General features: G+C 47.2%; 1 protein-coding gene across 1 annotated transcript in view; it reads right to left on the bottom strand.

Annotated features, from left to right (window-relative positions):
• The window catches only part of Taldo (transaldolase), a 35,149-nt gene that overhangs the window by 13,064 nt on the left and 3,481 nt on the right, over positions 1-18,604 (bottom strand). Inside the window, exons 3-4 of the mRNA XM_050191420.3 lie at positions 6,023-6,130; positions 407-538 (exon numbers count right to left, since the gene is read on the bottom strand). Coding sequence (XP_050047377.1) covers positions 407-538; positions 6,023-6,130 — 240 coding nt within the window. The remainder of the gene's footprint in view (positions 1-406; positions 539-6,022; positions 6,131-18,604) is intronic.

Genomic DNA, 18,604 nt, shown 5'->3' with positions numbered 1-18,604 from the left:
ATTGCTACTTAATGCTCTGCACAGGACAACAGCAATGATGGATTAGCATTGATAGCACAATTTTAGAAAGTAGTAATCTCGCCAGAGAGGACATGCAACAAGCTGTTGCAGTTATGCAATGGAGCACTGAAGGGTTATGCATTGGCTTCAGCTTATTCTGTAGTAACTGTGCGCCCTCATGTCTGCTAGCCTCCCGATTCAGTCAAGTGGCAGAACGACTGCTGCGGAAAGGTGATGGTGCACTGTGCAGTACCCGAGTTAAGACAAGTTTTTCTTTAACAGCAAGCTCTCTGCCTGGGGTAGCTGTGTGTATTTCCTTCATAGCTTCGGGCTACTTTCAAATGGACGACAATTTTTTTTCTCTCATAATTCAAGCCCTCGTGCAAGTGGCGAAGAAGGAGCTCACTTGGCGGCCTGAATTCCTTCCCAGGTGGAGGCCAGCTTGATGAGGATGCGCTTCTTGTCGATGCCGTGCTCTTTGTACAGGGCGATGAGGTGCAAAGCTTTGGCAATGGACGCCTCCTTGTTGAAAGACAGCCTGCACCAGAAGAAATTGCAACCACAGGGCTATTGCAGAGAGAGCCAAGTGAGGACTATCCAGTTTCAAAAGAGTCGCTAAACAAAACCTGTTATAAGTGAACAAGCATGGCATGAAGAGCATAGAGTCAATCACACCAGGAAATCGCACAAATCTATTGTTTCAATTTAGAGGTTGGCATGAGAGAGTAGACGTGAGTGATGCCTCATAAGTGATGGAAACAACCCCTCTTGGTAGCCCGCCAGTTGCCAACACTGTTTTACAAACCATACCTTAACAAGGCTCTTCCTGGCACGAAGTGATACAGATTACAAGGTGTTGATTTTGGCCACTATCAACAATGTGTTTCACTTGCGTGATTCCTTTTCGTCAATGACGCAGACAAGTGAGAGCTGCGCCACCTATGCCCGACGCTTGTGCGCATGCGAGAGTTAGAAATTTGGGGACTGCGCATAGGTACTACAAAGGAGTGTGTGCTTTTGTCCATTCGGTCTCTAGCCGATGGCAATATGCACTACGCGAGAACCGGCACTTAACTTCCGTTCAAAAGGGATCAGCAGCCAATGCAGACAGCGTGGTCAATAAGCATACAACATGACAAATTCACACTAACAACATGTCATTATTTATGAGTCTGCAGCCGCGAAGGTGGCATCTACCCAAGCCCCCACCAGCACACTGGATTGCTTTGCTCCCCTTGGCAGGAACCCTCCATGTCACACCTGGTTGTAAAGCATAGGTAAAAAACAGCTACTGCAGAAGTGAAAGGGAGAAATGATATAGTAATGCAGATTTTTTTTTTTTAAGCCGTTCGAACCAGTTGGACTAACAGACTTCCAAATCACAAGTGCAATGTTGTGATCGGTACACCACGAAAGACGTATCGAAGGAAAGCTTATTCCGGAGTACCTATTTATCTACGGTCACATAGTATAGCTCAACTAGGGACAAATGGGCAAATATGTGTCCGTGTCTGTAGTACCTAGGCGCAGTGCCCACATTTCTCTGTTGCAACTCACACATGCATACGTGAGTAAAGAAAACGCACTGCATCTCTTGCATGTCTGTGCCCTTGAGAAAACGGAAACATGTTTCCACTCAGTACGCGCTAGGTGGTGGTTAGAATCAAACAGACCCAAGCTTGGTCACAGCCAGCATATCTTTAGCCGAATTTATGCTTAGGACTTTGGCTATTGAAGTATAAAAGTTTGTTTCAAAATAACTATGCAGAAAAGAAAAGTAATGTTTACCAGCCTGGCAAGAGAATGAGAATTCGTGGGCAGCCGTCAGCCTCTAAACTCTGTACAAGATTATGTTTATCTAGGCCAATTTCTCTTGAGAGACCCTGATCAAGGACATTTACAAAAAAATAAAAAGTTATAATGCCTGTTGCCTGCCACATATGCAGGCTAAGCCATCCTTATCCACCCCTTATGTAATACCCTTTAGAGGGGTAACAAAGTGAAGTGAAATCATGGCTTGCCAACTACCACTACCCTTGAAAAAAAAACTACCATCACTGCATTCTACTGGTACTGACATAAGGGGCAGAAACTTGGATCTTCGTAAATAAGCTTGAGAAGTTGGGGATTATGCTACGAGTGATGGAATGAAAAATGATAGGCACAACATTAAGAGACAGGAAGACAGCGATGTGGATCAGGAAGCAAACAGGGGTAGCCAATATAGTAGTAACAATTAAGCAAAATTTAGGCAGCCCATTTAATGTTTAGGGCAAAGAACATGTGGTCTATTACAGTTACAGAATCAGTGCGAAGTGAAGAAAAGTGCCGTCAAGGACGGCCTAAGAGGCAAGTGATGCAATAAAATTAGAAACGTTGGCCGACAGAACACTGGGGAAATTGAACATCGCTGGGAAAGGCCTTTGTTCCCCAGTGGACATAAGATGATGATGGCCAACATGCCTTTATTATTAATTTATGGATGTAATGAGGCTTATAACTGCCACTATAATGCAAGATGCATGCACAAGGACTTCCCGACTGGTTGACCGAGTGACCAACATTGTTTAACATAAAGAAGCAGTACAGTGCAAGACACTGCAGTGGAGGACTTCAGATTAATTTTGACCACCAGCGGTTCTTCAACGGGACCCTGTGATGACCCACTTATGGGGGCAAAGGTTCGTGTACTCAATGGTTCGGTTGGTTCTCTTAGGCGGAGCCTCCGAGAACCGAATTGAGGACAAAGCCGTTGGTTTGAACAAACACACAAAGACTTAATCAAACTAGAAAAAAAAAGGCTTAAGATAAATAGAAGAAAAGAGAAAACATGTCTAAAATAAACACTCAAGAAGACATTGCGGCAAGGAACACATATAGGGCTTGTATGTGGTTAACGAGTACGAGAGTCCGGGCTTGCCACGAGGGCGGGGACGCGTCACAGTCTCGACGCGGCGATGCGGCGACAAGCTGGCAAAAGGAGTGGCGTCGGTCTCACCATAGGTCGCGGTGTAAGCTGACCGACCGAGCGACCGGAGCGCGCCAGCTCTGGCTAGGCGAGGTAAAGTGGGCGGCTTGGTGGCAGGAGTGGACGGCGGCGGCGTTCTGGCCGGACAGCTGGAGGTAGAGCTCGGGCCCGTAGCCCGACTGCTCCTGTCTCGCCCACGGCGCGGTAGCTCGAACGCCGGCCTCGAGCAGCAGGCGGCACGGCAGACGGGGGTGGCGTTCTGGCCGGGCAGCTGGCGTAGAACTCGGGCCCGAAGCCCGACTGTTCTCGCACTGCCCACTGGCGCAAAAGCTCACCGGCCTTGAGGAGCTGACGGCACGCTCAGGTAGACGGGCGACGCACAGGAACAGGTTGGCAGGAGGCCCCGGTCGGGTGAAGTCCTGGTGGGCTCGGGTCCGGAACCCGACGGCCCGTCTTCAACGCCCGCTCCGGTGGTTGACCTCCTGCCGTCGCTTCCTGGGACTGTCCTGGCGTCTCCCCGGCGCCCGGTCGGTCAGCTTACACCGCGACCTCTGGTGAGACCGGCGCCACTCCTTCTGCCAGCTTCTCACCGTGTTGCCGCGTCGAGACTGCGACGCGTCCCCACCCTCGTGGCAAGCCCGGACTCGCGCCCTCGTTAACCTCATGCAAGCCCTATGTGTGTTCCTTACCGCAATGTCCGCTTGAGTGTTTTGCTTTCTATTTTCTTCTGTTTATCTTAAGCTTTCTTTAGTTTGATTAAAAGTATTTGTGTGTGTGTGTTCAAACCAACGGCTTTGTCCTCAATTGGGTTCTCGGCGGCTCCGCCTAAGAGAGCCAACCGAAACATTGAGTACACGAACCTTTGCCCCCATAAGTGGGTCATCACAGACCCTAAAGAGATGCAGTAAATCCATTTAGACTGAGAAAATATCCCCTCAAAACTACTTTCATTGATTTCCCAGTTATGGTTTGATTATTAGAAGAGAAAATGAAAGTCAAAGTTCCAGTTTCTAAATTTTGCGACAACACCCTAGAGCTGGTAGGTCAGTAGGGGTGTGCGAAAATATTTTTGAAACCGAATCAGTTACGAACCGAAACAGTGCCAAAAGCGAATCGAATATTGAATACCTTTTAAATAGTTTTCGAATAATGAATAGCCATTATAATATAAAACAAGGTTCACACCTCAGTATTCTTGAAGTTATCAAAATTCTGTCATTGCACAATACGCTATAAAGCGTTGCTTATTAAAAGCACTAATTGAGCATTAGGAGCAAACAAGTAGTTTCTTCGCATGGACAGGGCTCCGCAATGGGTGCGAATGACCACTGTACAGCCTGTAAAGCAAGGCTACCTAAATGACGTAGCCTGCTCCACTACACATATTCTCATTATGTCCTTATTATAACTGCAGGGGTGAAAGCTTACTGTACTTTCGCTCCAATTTTATGTTTACTTCGGTGCAGTTGACACTGAAATACCTGAAAAGTATTCTAAACAGACTTGCCTTTATGAATAGTGACTATCTGATTCGAAGACCAAATTGAATAGGACACTATTCAATTCGTTATCAGAAAGTTTCAAATATCCACACACACACCTATACATAAGTACGACGTCATGAATTTTAAAGTACATTTTTTTATTTGGGTTGTTGCGCCCGAGTAAAAGTGGCCGATGTCTGCATTTGTAGTGTATCTAGTAATAGCTAGCCTAATGGCCGAAGTAGGAGCTTCAACAGAAATTGTCATTCGGCGGTGCCCTTGAAACATCGCCTCAGCGGCGGAACACAACTGGCATGGCCAAGTTCCTAAGTGCCAGTGTCTGCCAAGGTGGCCGTATAGTTACCAGCCCATACCCATCGTCTACTCCCAATTATAGCACATAATGCAACTAGCGAGTTGTAACGATGTTCTTATGTGGTGCGCCAAGTGATAAGCAATTATTTCGAAGAATCATGAGCGCTCGCTTGCACCCTATGTGATTGAACTGTTTAGTGCCAAACAGGTGACCGTTATTTTTGTTGGTTTGGGGTCACTTCAGGTTCAGGCACATTCTAAGAGTATCTGTTCGGATTCAGTTCTGGCTATAATTCCGGTTCTGGTACGGTTTTCGGTTCGGGGTTGGGCCAAAACCCCCCTGGATGAGACACTTGGCCATTTTTAGAGCCCAGCTCTTGGGTGCTTTTTCTGGGTCGAGCATTGGTGTCCCTCGACGTAACTGCGCGAATGCGCTCGTGCCACTGTTTGCGCATTCGTCGTCGTCAACAGCCGGCTCCGATGCCGTTCATCATGCCAGTGTTCCAATACTGCCCCTCCCTCTGCGAAGGTGCTGACAACACTGTCCCACTACCAGTCAGTGCGGTGATTTCGGTCTCAAGTCTTCAATATATGTACTGCAAAATGAAAACACCTATCGAGCTGCACTCAAATTTCGCATTAGGGAGTATCAAAATAGTCTGATCTGCAGTCGACAATTAACTTGTTCACGTCCTTTTACCTGGTAACCAGATTATATTTTTATTTGAAAAAAAGAAATTGAACATGTCTTGCTGCACAATAAGCCGATATTTATTAAACGTAATAATGAGAACTGATTTAAGACATACAAAGCACCACCCTATTACACCTTGGGTACATTCCTCTGAAGTCTATGGTGCCTCAGAATAAAATTATGTGACTGATGTATTTATGGCCAGTCAATCGTAACTCATTTTTGAGGAGTGTAAACTAGTGTCGCAATGAGGCTTGTTGGTTTGTCATCTTGGAATATCAGTATAACGCCTGCAGAAGAGGACAACAGAGGGCACATTAACATACAGACACGGTGCCAAGTTCTAACAAAGTCCTGTTAATGTTGTTGGAACTAATCACCACATCTGTGCATTCATTTGCCTTCTATTATCCTCGTCTGTATGCACTACAGTAGCATTTCATGAAGAGGGCAAGTCTCTTATGAAGTCTGTATATGCTACATACATTCAATGTAGCAACTCCAGCCCCTTTTGTAACACACTGTAGCCATTTGATGGTTTAGAGAAAGCAGTCTTCTTACCTGGCATCAACTTCAGTAGACACTCTGCCGGGGATGATCTTGAGAATCTCTGAGCCAAAGAGTACCACCAGCTTGTCCATGGCATGGACCACCTGTTCATCCACAGTCCTGAGGAAAACACACGGAGAGAAAAAAGTTTACTCAGTAGACATTCCCCTTTCAATAACTGGAAAGTTCCTGCATAAAACTGCGAAGCCAGAATGGTATCGCATCCCTTGCACAAACTTGGGGCATCAAGTGCATAACTACAACAAATGCGTACCCAGACTACTGTTTACCCCAACACAAGAAGAATTGGAAAACTGTAACGAGGTCAATGTGAGGGAGAAAGACAAGGACACTTGTGACAACAGGAATGCCACAGGACACATTTCTTCTTGGCCTTGTGCTTTGTTACATACCCCTTTTGCAAAGTGAGCTAACTCGTCCAGTTCACTGCTATTCTAAACAAAGGACACTTCACCATAAGCCGATCAGTGACCCTCTGCAATCTCCACAGCAAACAGCTGTTAAAGAGACACTAAGAAGGTGCATTAAACTGGGACAGCAAATGAAATTTCAGAATACTATAATTGTCAGTCTTACCATTAGCAGTGTTTTGGTATGTGTTAAGCCAACAAACACACAAATGTAGGATGAGTGTAAGTTCCTACACTTTGCCCTCATGAGATGCTGAGTTTTGAACAGGTGGGGCCCTATGTCCAAAGCCCCACTGGCCTTAGCCAGCCGCCGGACTTGATCCAGAAGTGCTAGCTGCACCTCTGGGTCCAAGCTGGCAAGTTATGTCTCCCATTGTTCTGTGTTAAAATTTATCTTACTCCCCTAGAAGTACACTAGGTTTTCTGGTTTTTTAGTGCACCCCCACGAGATGTGTCATGTCGGTCTATCGCCACACCACAGGCAAGTATCTGGGTAAAGCGTCTGATATATTTCTTTTAGCCTTAATATATTGGGATATAAACGCTTGTTTAAGTTTTTCGGAGGTCTGCAGCCTACCCACCTTTGAGGAATTTATGGGCAGTTCCATATCTTTTGCGTGTGAGAAAAGGTATAAAGGAAAAAAGATACCATTCAGCACATACAAGCACTTGTAATGACCAGGGCAAAGTACGGACTACCATACCACATGCTGGACAGGGGAGAGGAGGACCGTGTGGACTCCCTCATTGAGAGCACCTATAAAATAGCACTTGGCCTGCCCCTAGGAACATCGACAGTGCGACTTTTGGCTCTGGGCAAACCCAACACTTGCAACAAGTTGAGCACAGCAGTCCTGGCTAAAGCAGAGCTCTGCCCTACCAGCAGGGCATTCCTGATCAGAAATGGGCTCCCACCCTACCCTCAGAACCTCCATGAGGAGCTGACAGATGTAATCCATGAAATTTGCAAAAAGGTTGCAGTAGCACCTATCCCCAAAAACGAACCACAATTATCATGCAAACAGACGCAAGCAAAGAATGAAGTGGCTCCGGAAAAAATTCGGGTCCGACGCGAGCGTAACATACGTTGACGCAGCGAGCTATGACAGACTGAGCCATGTAGTTACGATAGTAAATAACATGAAACTGCTTACAAGCGCCTCTATACAGATAACTTTGACTACAAAGACTGAAGCTTCAACCATAGCCTTAGCCATAAGTTACCAAAAACGTAGAGGAGAACGGTCAGCAATTTTGTAGTACTTGCAGGAGGCATGCAGCAGCCCATTACAACCCTGAAGTTAATGGGTCATAGACTTGCGCATAACTACAGATTGATCTGGTGCCCGCGACATGCCAGGCTCGAGGGGAATGAGAGGGCCGACGCTCTAGCTCGAGAATTTAGTAACCAAGCAGAGCCCTCAGCTCCCTCGAGCCAAATGGCAATACCGACAACAGCCAGAGATATTCTAGCTCACCAACACGGTTGAAATTCAACCAAAATAGCTGCAGAAAAGCAATTACAGTTAAAACTCTATAACGAAGTCGGTAAAATCGGCAATTTGCTTCATTATATCGAAATACTGCTGTACTGAAATTCGACCTTTTATGCAAATAAGTACAGTCATTAATCGATTTATCTTACATGGAAAAGGGCCACAAAATTTTTATAATTATCAGGCCATTGAAAAAAAAAACAAATTTGAATGAGAATACAATTCATTTTGTCAAATTTGGCAGTCTGCTACAAATGATACGATCTCAAGCCATGTCGACGTTATCTTCTCATCGGCGGTGCGAATTAAGCGCAGCCGCGCATGCTTCCGCATCCACTCCGCCCCCGCAGCTGATACGGTCATGGGGGTTAAGTTGGTGCACGTCTCATTTTCTGGTGCAGCCTTGGTTGTGCGCATGGCTGTAAGCGCAAATGAGTGCATATGCAGCCCGTGCACCCTGCTTCAGAGGTAATCTACCACATGTGCAAAGAGAGGGCATGCCAAGATGGAGTGACATCATGTAGGCTGTCTTGCCGCGAGTTTAGTACTGGAGGCTGCGTAATCTTGAATCGAGTTGAAGCCAGAGGCAGACGAAGCATTCATTTGCCCCTTCCCGCATTTTTCATGATAGTGTCGCCCAGAGCGGGCAACAATTTCAGCATTTCTGGCCCTCACTTCTCAATGGATCAATGATACTGTAATGCGACTCTCAACCTCTCTGCTACCACAAGTGCCCTTCTGCACTGTTTTTATCGACAAGAGCACTGCCCAAGCTATTTTAGCCCCGACAGGTGGCAAATATTGTGCTATGTTGGCCTCAAAGCTAGATGTAGTAGCGTGTAGTTGTACTTAATTACCTTCGAAATCATGCGACGGCTAAGAAGGTGAAGTTTTATTAGTTATGAAAGAAATACACATTGAGTGGACTGATTCTGCCTTAAAGAGCAGCATTCAAACGCTAGAAGCTGCTTTGGTGCTCAATGAAATAATTTTGTGCCGCAGCGCTTCCAAGTATGTGGCATAAACTGTTTCATTTGTCATTTCTCTACGTTTTAATGTGGGTTATTTTCTGACAATGCGCTGCTTTTTTTATTTCTTTTAGTGTCCCTATAGGCTTTCGCTCTTCAGTGTTTTCGTGTGACATTTCAAGCGGTGAAGTCCTCTCACTTTATCACATTTCTTTCAACATTTCTTGTCAGTGTAGCATGTGCCGTTGTTAAGTAAAATAAAATGGCTTTGTGTGCCTCTACGTTTTCATTTGGTATGGCTATATACTGGGCCCTCTGGAACAGGGCTCAAAAGTCTAAATGCTCCGACATCCTACGGACATCTGGATAAGGTACGAACGCCGATGTCCAGCACAGAACATTCACGGATATCCACTGGACATACGGATGACATCCAAACATTTGAGTCCCATATAGGATGTTCTGTGGGCAAACAAGGTTATGAAGACCTGATCAGTTTTAACCAGTGGATATCCTACAGACGTCGTTACTATAGGATGTTTGACACCACACATTGCAGGGAGCTATACTTTTTTCGGCCTCAGAGAAACAATCGAATGTTGGTATACGATATGCAGTGTTTTTATCTCTTCTTTCCAATCGTATAGCATACAGTAATCGTTTCACACTACGCAAATACAGTCCCTTACCCATGCCAGTACAAGTAACCTGTGGCACAGCAAATGATTTTGGTGGTGATGCCGCTCATGCTTTGTCATTTAACATAATGCCAGAAACTTATTTCTTCAATAGCCATAAAAAATATGGCAGCTAGTCTTCATGTGCTGTTCTTGTTTTCGGAGTTGCCGCACCACGCCTCCAAGCTGCTGAACTGCATCCCTGCAATACGGAGGCACACAGCCAAGTAGTCCGGACTTCGATGCTGGCAAAACAAAGGGTTGCCGGTTACGTCAGCTATTTGTCTAGTGCTCGCACGCTTTGGTACAGCCATTCATGTCTGCCAAAATTAAACCAGGAGAATGAACGATAAGTGAAGCAATCGTAATGAATTTTGCATGCTCTATATATTTGACCCTGTGTTGTCAGGAGCTCGCCGTAACAGCTGGCTATAACAACAGAAGCAACACGACTTCCGTGGCTGATGAACCGTTGTGACAAAGTCGGACACATTCATGGACCCTTGTTGCCTTCGAAGCGATTTGACAAAATTTTCCTTATATAGTGGAGATGCTGCCATGCATGAGGATGATAGCGCGCTTTGCTTGCGTCTGGAGTACAAAAGTGATCTTCACCGTTACGGGAATGCGGCGGCCAGCTATTTGGTACAGTTATGCTGCCTACATGCAGTCAAAAGTCATTGCCGTATCTAAAAATTGAAATGCGCGGGCTGCAACAGTATGAATAGCTTCAAGCTGTTATAATCGTTATTTAGCAAAGCGTCACGCAAGACACTGAAATGTATGAAAATTTTGAACAAAGCAGGACAAATTAGGTTTGTGCACCTGTCATTTGGACATTTATTTAGTCCTGTTCAATTATTGTATTCCAACTAGGGCTTGGCTTAAATTATGGGTGGTTACATTTTTCTGCTTTGCGTTTAAATATGTATTTACAAGCTGTAAAAAAGGTTTTGCTTGTTTGCTTCAGTTAGCTCAACATGTGCGATTGCACGATTCATTAGACGCACTTTCTTGAAATTGGCAACCCTCAAGACGACATCTATATACCTGATGTTGCAGATAGATTGACTGAAGCATCACCGAAAAGGAAACTGCTTGTTGAAGATGGCCATACAGCATTGTGCAGAAAGCACCAGCCTATAAAAGATGCCAGTTTGCTGACCTTTTCATACACGTCACATAACCTGAAGAGAAGCCGAGACCTACTCAATTGAATGCTTATGTGAAGATTGCCCACAGTTGCTTATAAGTGCTGTGGCCTCCAGCTTGCAGCCCGACGTCTGGAAGCATGTGTGCCGACTGTTGTATGTTGCTTTTTCACTCCAAATAATTTTTAAATGCACAGTAAGAGTGTCCGTTCCTTCCTAGCTGTGCACCAGTAAGATGGGTCTCCATTAAAATCAGTGCCATAATTGTGTGTTGCAGCACTTATGTTGCATTAAAAAAAAACATGCATGTGAATGTTGCAACAGCACTGACATGGCAGTGACCTCAGTGGCAGAAGACCACATCTGGTGCCGGTACATATACAATAAAATAAAAAAAAAATTGACACCCCTTGGACACTCCATATTTGCAAAATATGTATTCTATGGATGTCCTGCAAGAGAAAATAGCCTCTTGTATACATCCTTGGGATGTCCGAATATCTGGCTTTGATGTGCACGGGACATCTGCTGGACAACCCTCTTGGTTGCACCTTAAGCTCCTAGACGTCCATAGTACAGCCGGCAGATATGTGCCGATATCTACAGGACATCCACATGTCCACCAAATGTTGTCCTCTGGATATCCGGTGGACATTCATTGTCCATTGGAGTATGCTCTGTCAAGCAGTAAGTGCATTCTGTAGTTTTTCAGCCCGAATTTCTTCCTCTGTGGACAGAAAACAGGTCACTTCAGTTTCTAAGACAACGAATTTTCACTCGGCCAGTGAATGCCTAGGTCTTTTAGATGTCCTGAACATGTACTGAAAAGATCCTCAAACGCTCCTCCGAGGATGCACCAAATCTAAACAAATGGACTTTATGGGGATAATTTCATGGTCATGTGGGGCATCCCGAATACGTCCAAACGTACTCAACTGTACATACCGAGGATGTCATTGTGTTTTCTAGGCAATGACCATAGCAAACATGCTGCCGCTCAAAATATTTTACATTTTCTTACAGTGCTGGTGCATTTTGGTTGTTCAGAATAAACAAAAACATACAAACAGGAAAGCATATATAGCCAGAAAAGAGTAGTCAGATCATCTGTTGCCAGGCGCACCACTGCTGCATAACATTTATTGATGTAGCATGGTACACAGTTGAATTTCGTCAAAAATATTGTTCAATGAGGCGAACTTCTAATGCACAATTAATAAGCGTTGCCCGAGCCTCATTAAAATACAACAAATTTTAGATTCTTTTGCAGCTCATTAACCTGGCTCCTGCGAGCACTAGGAGCGGCTTTCCCACACAGCCCAGGACCGTAAGATGGCGGACCATGGCGAAACTGGATTCTCTTCAGGAGCACTTGCAGGAAGGAACACTAGATTCGAAACGCCGCTGGCGCAACTGCGACGTCACCGGCAACACGATGCAGCCGCGAAGCGAAAGAGTCGCCCGCTCAAAGCGCGCGTCGAGCACTGTCCGCCATCTTGCGTTCCCGCGCACTGAGCTAGCTGTCACGACGGTGTCCGCTTCGCGAGCTCAAGAACCGAGCGAAGCGCTAAGCATCATGGTACGGAACAACGCGCGCCAACGCGCATTGAATGACCTTACGGCGTGCGCACGGCGTTGCAAGATAGGTCGTTGACGCATCCGACACTAAAATGAGAGATAGCAGACACGCAAATTATACGGCGCAACGTTACTGGACTACATCAACGTTGACATTGGAAGGCAGTGCTCGAGTCGCCAGACCCAGACTCGTGAAGGTCAAAGCGCCGCCGAAAGTGAGACCGGCCGTGTCGACGGCCGACTGAAGTAAAGAAAACTCAAAAGCGGCCAAGGTCCTCCTCTCCCTCGATCCACCGGCACGGCTGCTTCCAGCAAGAGACGAAAGCTGCCAGACGCAGACGCGTATTCAGCACAGAAAACAAGATGAAAAAAGAAAAAAACGAGGCCTAGCAGGAAACGATGGAGGGCAGGGCAACGAAAAAGAGCTGCAGCGACGAAGGGAAAAGGAAATCACGAGAGCGCTTAACCGTCAATACCACCACGCAGCGGCAGCTGCACTGGAAATAGGCGTCGCTAGCCGAGGAACTAAAAAGAAATAGGTAAAAACAATAAATTAAAAGAGGGTTACAAAGTTGTAGACGAACGATTGAGCACGCACGAAAGACAAGGTGAGGAACGCGCGAAGGACCGCGCCACCCTAACCGCGCGCGCAGTCAAGGGCCGCGCCAACCTGTGCGTACCGTGTTTGCCCGTGTATAACCCAAATCGACCACCCTGCACCAAGAACTTCAAGGCTCAGTGCTGTGCCCAACAGCTACCGAGATTATTTTTTAAAGAGAAGCTTTCTAGGCGGACCAGGGCTTTCCAGGCCGTGGCTGCTCGGTGTTGCTTTGCATGCATAGATATGACGTGTCCTGAGGTGGGATCGAAGTTCGATCGGTCTCCCAGCATTGCAGCCCAAAGATCTACACGTTATTTGCCCAGAACCGCAGGTATACTTCGTGTTAACGCCAACTATGGCTTGTTGAGATGATCACCGAGTGTGCCACATGGCGTAGCACGGGCGCGCGAGACCTATATGCGCCAGTTCCATTTACGCCAAAGATGCAGGAACGAAATTCGCACATATACAGCATTCGGTTAACCGCCTCACGAAAGCTCCGATTAACATTCCAAGATGTGCGTGGCATCGATCAGCCTAACTTTATTTTCCCCCTAGAGTTACAGCTTTTTCCATCGCCACCTCACCGCGCGCATGACGCAATTAAATGTCGTTCTCTCGCAAGTGCATTGCAGTTAAGGGCTACCAAAAAAGAAGTGGAATGCAAGAAATTAAAAGGAGGTGCCTGCACCCACTTCTGCCAACGCCTGCTTTATTTCCAATCGCAGACGTTCGTATACAAACGCCGCGCAGGCGCAAAAGCGCGGAGGTTCCCGGCTCTCTTGCGAATTCGTCGCGGTCGTGGCGCTTTCGAACACGATGAAAGCAAAAGAAAAAGAACCACAATAATCAGCTATATCACGAGAATCTTCGACGTGCAAAGTGGGCCGAGACAATGACGCAGCTGCGTGTCGGCGTGTTCAGAGGTTGGATTGTATCCGGGAAAACCCGGCATCTGTCCGTCAAGGTCTCAAGGGGCCAGCGCGCGCGTCGACCGACTCACGACAAGCGCCTGCGGTTTCGTCAGTCGGCGTTGGTCAAACCCGAGCGGTGCGCGGAAAGCGGAACCGCAGCCGTTCCGCCTTCCTTGTTCTTTCGTGACGAAACGAACAAAGAAAACGAAAAGCGCCCGCGCAACAGCTCCGCAAGGTCTCGTACGGTCCGAAAAAGGAAGGCAAAAAAAGCACCGCCCAAGCGCTCCATACAGATGGTTGACCGGCGATGCTGAAACGTGCGGCCCCGGTGTTTATCAGTGGGTTAATCCCGACGGTTCGTTAAACGACGGCTTGGTAGGCTGCCGGATCCTGTGTGCGCAGTTGCTGCTTGCGCTCGGCTGCACGAGCCTGCTCTGGTGCCCGGGCTGCAGCATCGGCACGGCGTAGACGAGCTCGTTCCCGGTTCTGCTCGCGACGTTGCTGATCGAAAGCTGCCTGCTCCTCAGGAGTACGTATGACGCGTGGCCTACGCATTCCGGAGCCGGAGAGAAACTGCTGCACGCGCGCTCGGCTGCGACGCAGAGCAACGACGTCACCACTGGCGCAGCGAATCGCGCGCCTCTTTCTTTTCGCGCATGAGTATGGGGATGCGCCGGAGAATTTTTCGGCGTACCGGCGACAGACGAACGGACCGACGGGCGAATCGGCTATCCACATACAGCTTCGCTCTAAAAACACGCACCGAGTTCAGGATGGTCATCAATATGCTGGCAGATTCTGCTAACAGGCTGTTAAAGACACTGCCACGGGTCGATAAACGCTAAAGGTAAACAATAGATCAGGCTAGATTGAACAAGTATTCATTCAAAACCACGCGTAGTATCGTTAATTTCAGAGTGAAAGTGATTACTAAATGAAAATAAAGGCCAAACTTCCATTTTGCGAATTTTGCGCCAAAACCGCCGCGCCCGTATATCAGTGTGACGTCACGGATTTCAAAGAATTTCGCGTATTTGGGCCTTTGTGGCACAGTAATAATTCTGGAATATTCCTGCGCTCAGTCTTTGGCTATATTAAAATGAGATGTTAGTCCAAAAATAGGCCCGTGCAGGCGCTGTACGTCAAAATTCAATGACGTCACTGCGAGGAGGGGTGGAAACTTCTAGGTGGGGCGTCGCCACTTTGATGTTCACAATATATGTCCCTTTAGCCAGCCACTGCATTTAGCATTGCTTGTAGCTTTTAATAATAATGAGGCCAGGTGTATCGTTAGTATATTTTTGACCTAGCACTGCATTTTCCACAATGGGGCCTATTGGAATTTGTCCACGAAGGAACTCTTCCATCAAGAAGAGCTAAGCAACAGGTGTAACCTAAAACTGTTAAAGGTTCCCTGAAACGGTTCGGCCAAATTTTGTAGACTTGTAGGGTACAGCTACAGTTAACCATTCGCACCAAAATTTGTGTGAAGCGTCTCATATTAAGTGAGCTACGGACGATTACAAGTTACCCTTCTCCATAGGCATGCATTTTCTCCCCAACTCGTTCGCCGAGTGATCGGGGCTAAGCTCCGCCTTCACTAGCTCTGCGTCATGATGGCACGTCGTGCCGTCTACTTCCGGTTCACTAGAAGAGAGAACGCGAAGCCTCTCCAACCTCTCCGCCAGTAAGCTTGGCAGTCGACCCCAGGCGAGGGCTATCGAAGCAGCGAGCAGGGAAGCGTTGCGAGGATTCTGTTGCAGCGCCGAGTGTGTCCGGAATTCCGGTAATCACAGGAGAGCTCGGCATTTAGACGGATGGATGGAGGCATAAACTCAAGCTGGTGAAGGAGCTTTAGCGTAGACATACGTAAGCGGCCTGATCGGTCTGCACGGTCCAGCCACCTGGTGGCGCAGAGCTTAACCAGCCAAACAAGGAGATGATATTGCTTTAACCAACAGTAAAACATTTAAATATTTGCAAGAACGTGTTCACGATTACGCTCCTGCGGAAAATGTACACCAGCAGCAAATTATAATACACTTCGCTACTGCTACTGTGTTTCAATTCAGCTCTGTGCCACCAGGTTGCCCCACCGTGCAGACCATTCATGTTTGCGCCATTTGCGCCTCTACTCATCCCGCAAAACGGCACGCTGAAAGGGTCAGGCCCAAACCGCTTGCGCTTACCCGAATACCGGACACGCGAAGCATTATTAGAGACTTAGCTTGTACGCTATTCCGGTAAACGGGAGTGGTTTGGGCGGATTACCGGATGGTCGGGGCGTAAACGTGAGCGGTGAAGCCGCCTGGTGTTGTAGAGCTCAACCAGACAAACGCATAGCTAAAACTGCAGTAACTCACCATATCCTGCTTCGCCACTCGCGCAAATTTTTGGCAGCGGCGTAATTGTGAACACGATTACGCCACTGTCGAAAATTTACGCCAGCAGCTAAGCAGAACATAGTAATTAGCTCTGTGTTTGTGTGGTTGAGCTTTGCGCCACCAGCTGGCGCCACCAATCTGGCCGCTCACGTTGACGCCCCCGCTAAACCGGAAAACCGCCCGCGCTTGCCCGAATACCGGACACGCTAAGTCTCTATTGTGGTAGTAATCCCCCGGCGTAAAGCGACGGCCGCAAAGGCGCAAATCCTGGCGCCGATCGGTAGCGACAATCCAATGCGCTTCAGCCACTCCGTTCGTCTGCTGCCTTGCAGAGGGACGTGATGCGGTAGCTTGACATTGCCAGTCGTTACGTTTGCTACCCACAACGTAACAAGGGCGAAATGATCGAGATAACACGGAGCACGTTGTAACGCAAGCAGACGGCAACTGCTTTGTGCCGGAAGTGCTTAAGTGTAGCGAGAAATTGTCCGTGTGCATTCTCTTTGTTACTTTCTTTTGATAGAAACAAATTAGAGAGCTTTAGGTTAGGGGACGCAAGCGGCCACGGTACTGCACATGCGCATACACCTACGTTTGGGTCAGCGCAGAACCGTCGCCCTATAGTTATTAGCGTACGCAAGCCCGCTTGCGTCCCCTAACCAAAAACTCTCCATTAACTAACATTCCAACTACAGTTAAACCTCGATATAGAGAAGTCCGTAAAATCGGCAATTTGCTTCATTATATCGAAATTTCATTCTACTGAAATACGACCATTTATGCAAATAGAGGCGCCGATCAATTTTTCTTACACGGGAAAGGGCCCCAAAATTTACCGAATTATCGGGCAATCGAAAAAAAAATCAAATTTCAATAAAAATCATTCGTTTTGATAAAGTTGGGAGCCGGCGAAGAAGGATACTGTTTCATGCCAGGTTCGTCGACGATATCTTCTCGGCGGTACGAATTAAGCGAAGCCAGCCACACTTTCACGTGCACTCCACCCCCGCACTGGGACGGCGCTATCAGGAAAAAGCGCCTGCAGCGGGAAGCGAATGCTTCGTCTGCCGCTTGCTCCAACGGGTCACCGAAACTAGAGATTACGCAACTTCCAATACTAAACACGCGGTAGGACAGCTTACACGGTGCCACGCCGTTACAGCCATGCGCAGCCACGGCCGAGACCCGCGCCAACTTACTCCCTCCCTCCCTCCGACCCTCGCGCGCGCTTGATCGCGTTACCGCGAGCTTGCTCTCCTCCCTTTTTTCCCTTTGCTCACGCGGGGAGGCGGCACTCGTGCGTGAAAAGCCACCATCTTTATTTCTCACCCTCGCACACTTTCACTCGCACCTAAAGCACAAAGTGGGCGGGGCGCGATAGGATCTTACCGCACTTGGACTTTATACGGAACATGGCGTGGCTCCACTTCGGTGGTCGCTCTTGTTGCGCCGCGCGCGATTTGAGATGTGTTTGCAAACAGCCGCTTGTAATTCAATCATACGACCATCTGCATCCGCGGACCTATTGTCTCGGCATTCTGTTGCGGCGCAGTGAAATTTCGTTATATGAAATGGCATACAAACGCACTTTCTTATATTGAGGTTCTAAATGCATGATGTTCTATGGACAAGAGGTTGTGAAAAGCTCAATACTTCGTTATATCGAGAATTTCGTTATGTTTAATTTCATTATATCGAGGTTTAACTGTATTACGAACATTTGTTCACCACAAAGTTCCAAAAATTATCGGTGATGCGCCCTGGGCCGCCAATCTGATAGCTCGCCCTACAAGCATCATTAGGGTGGGCAACTTGCATCAAATGGTCAGAGGCGGCTGAAAATTCAGCCGAGTGGCATGTTGCGATCGGTAGCGATGTACATTTCATAAAACCTTATAATAAATTACAGGCTTTCTGCGAAACACATAGATGCATCAATTAATGGTGAGAATGACCTGCCCTAACAATTCAGTACATCTGTACAAAATCATCAAATCGTTTCAGCGTCCTTTTCATGAGCAGGCACTTTTTCTATCAGTTTCTAGTAGTTTCTAGGGTGCATGTGTACAGTGGACTCCTTCCAACATGGAAAGGGGTCTAGAAAATCTGTTTGCCTTATCAAAAAGATGTGTTAGCAGAACTGCAATGCATCTATGAGATATCCTAATGTACTGTTGGACCGATTTGCTTAGTTACATCTACCTCAATAAACCTCTACTGCAAGTTGATGTGGAAAGATTACAACGAAGGCGCCAAATAAAACAACGGAAGAAGGAAGGCGACACGGGACAACCACATAGGCACCCACCAGCATGTGCTCAGTGATGTGGAATGAGAGAAACTAATTTTCCGAGCATCAGCAACTCCTCAGATCTCTCGAAATTAGCAGACGTC

This window comes from Dermacentor andersoni, chromosome 10 (genome assembly GCF_023375885.2).
Source record: "Dermacentor andersoni chromosome 10, qqDerAnde1_hic_scaffold, whole genome shotgun sequence".
Lineage (NCBI taxonomy): Eukaryota > Metazoa > Arthropoda > Arachnida > Ixodida > Ixodidae > Dermacentor > Dermacentor andersoni.
This window is presented reverse-complemented; position numbering and strand designations above follow the sequence as displayed.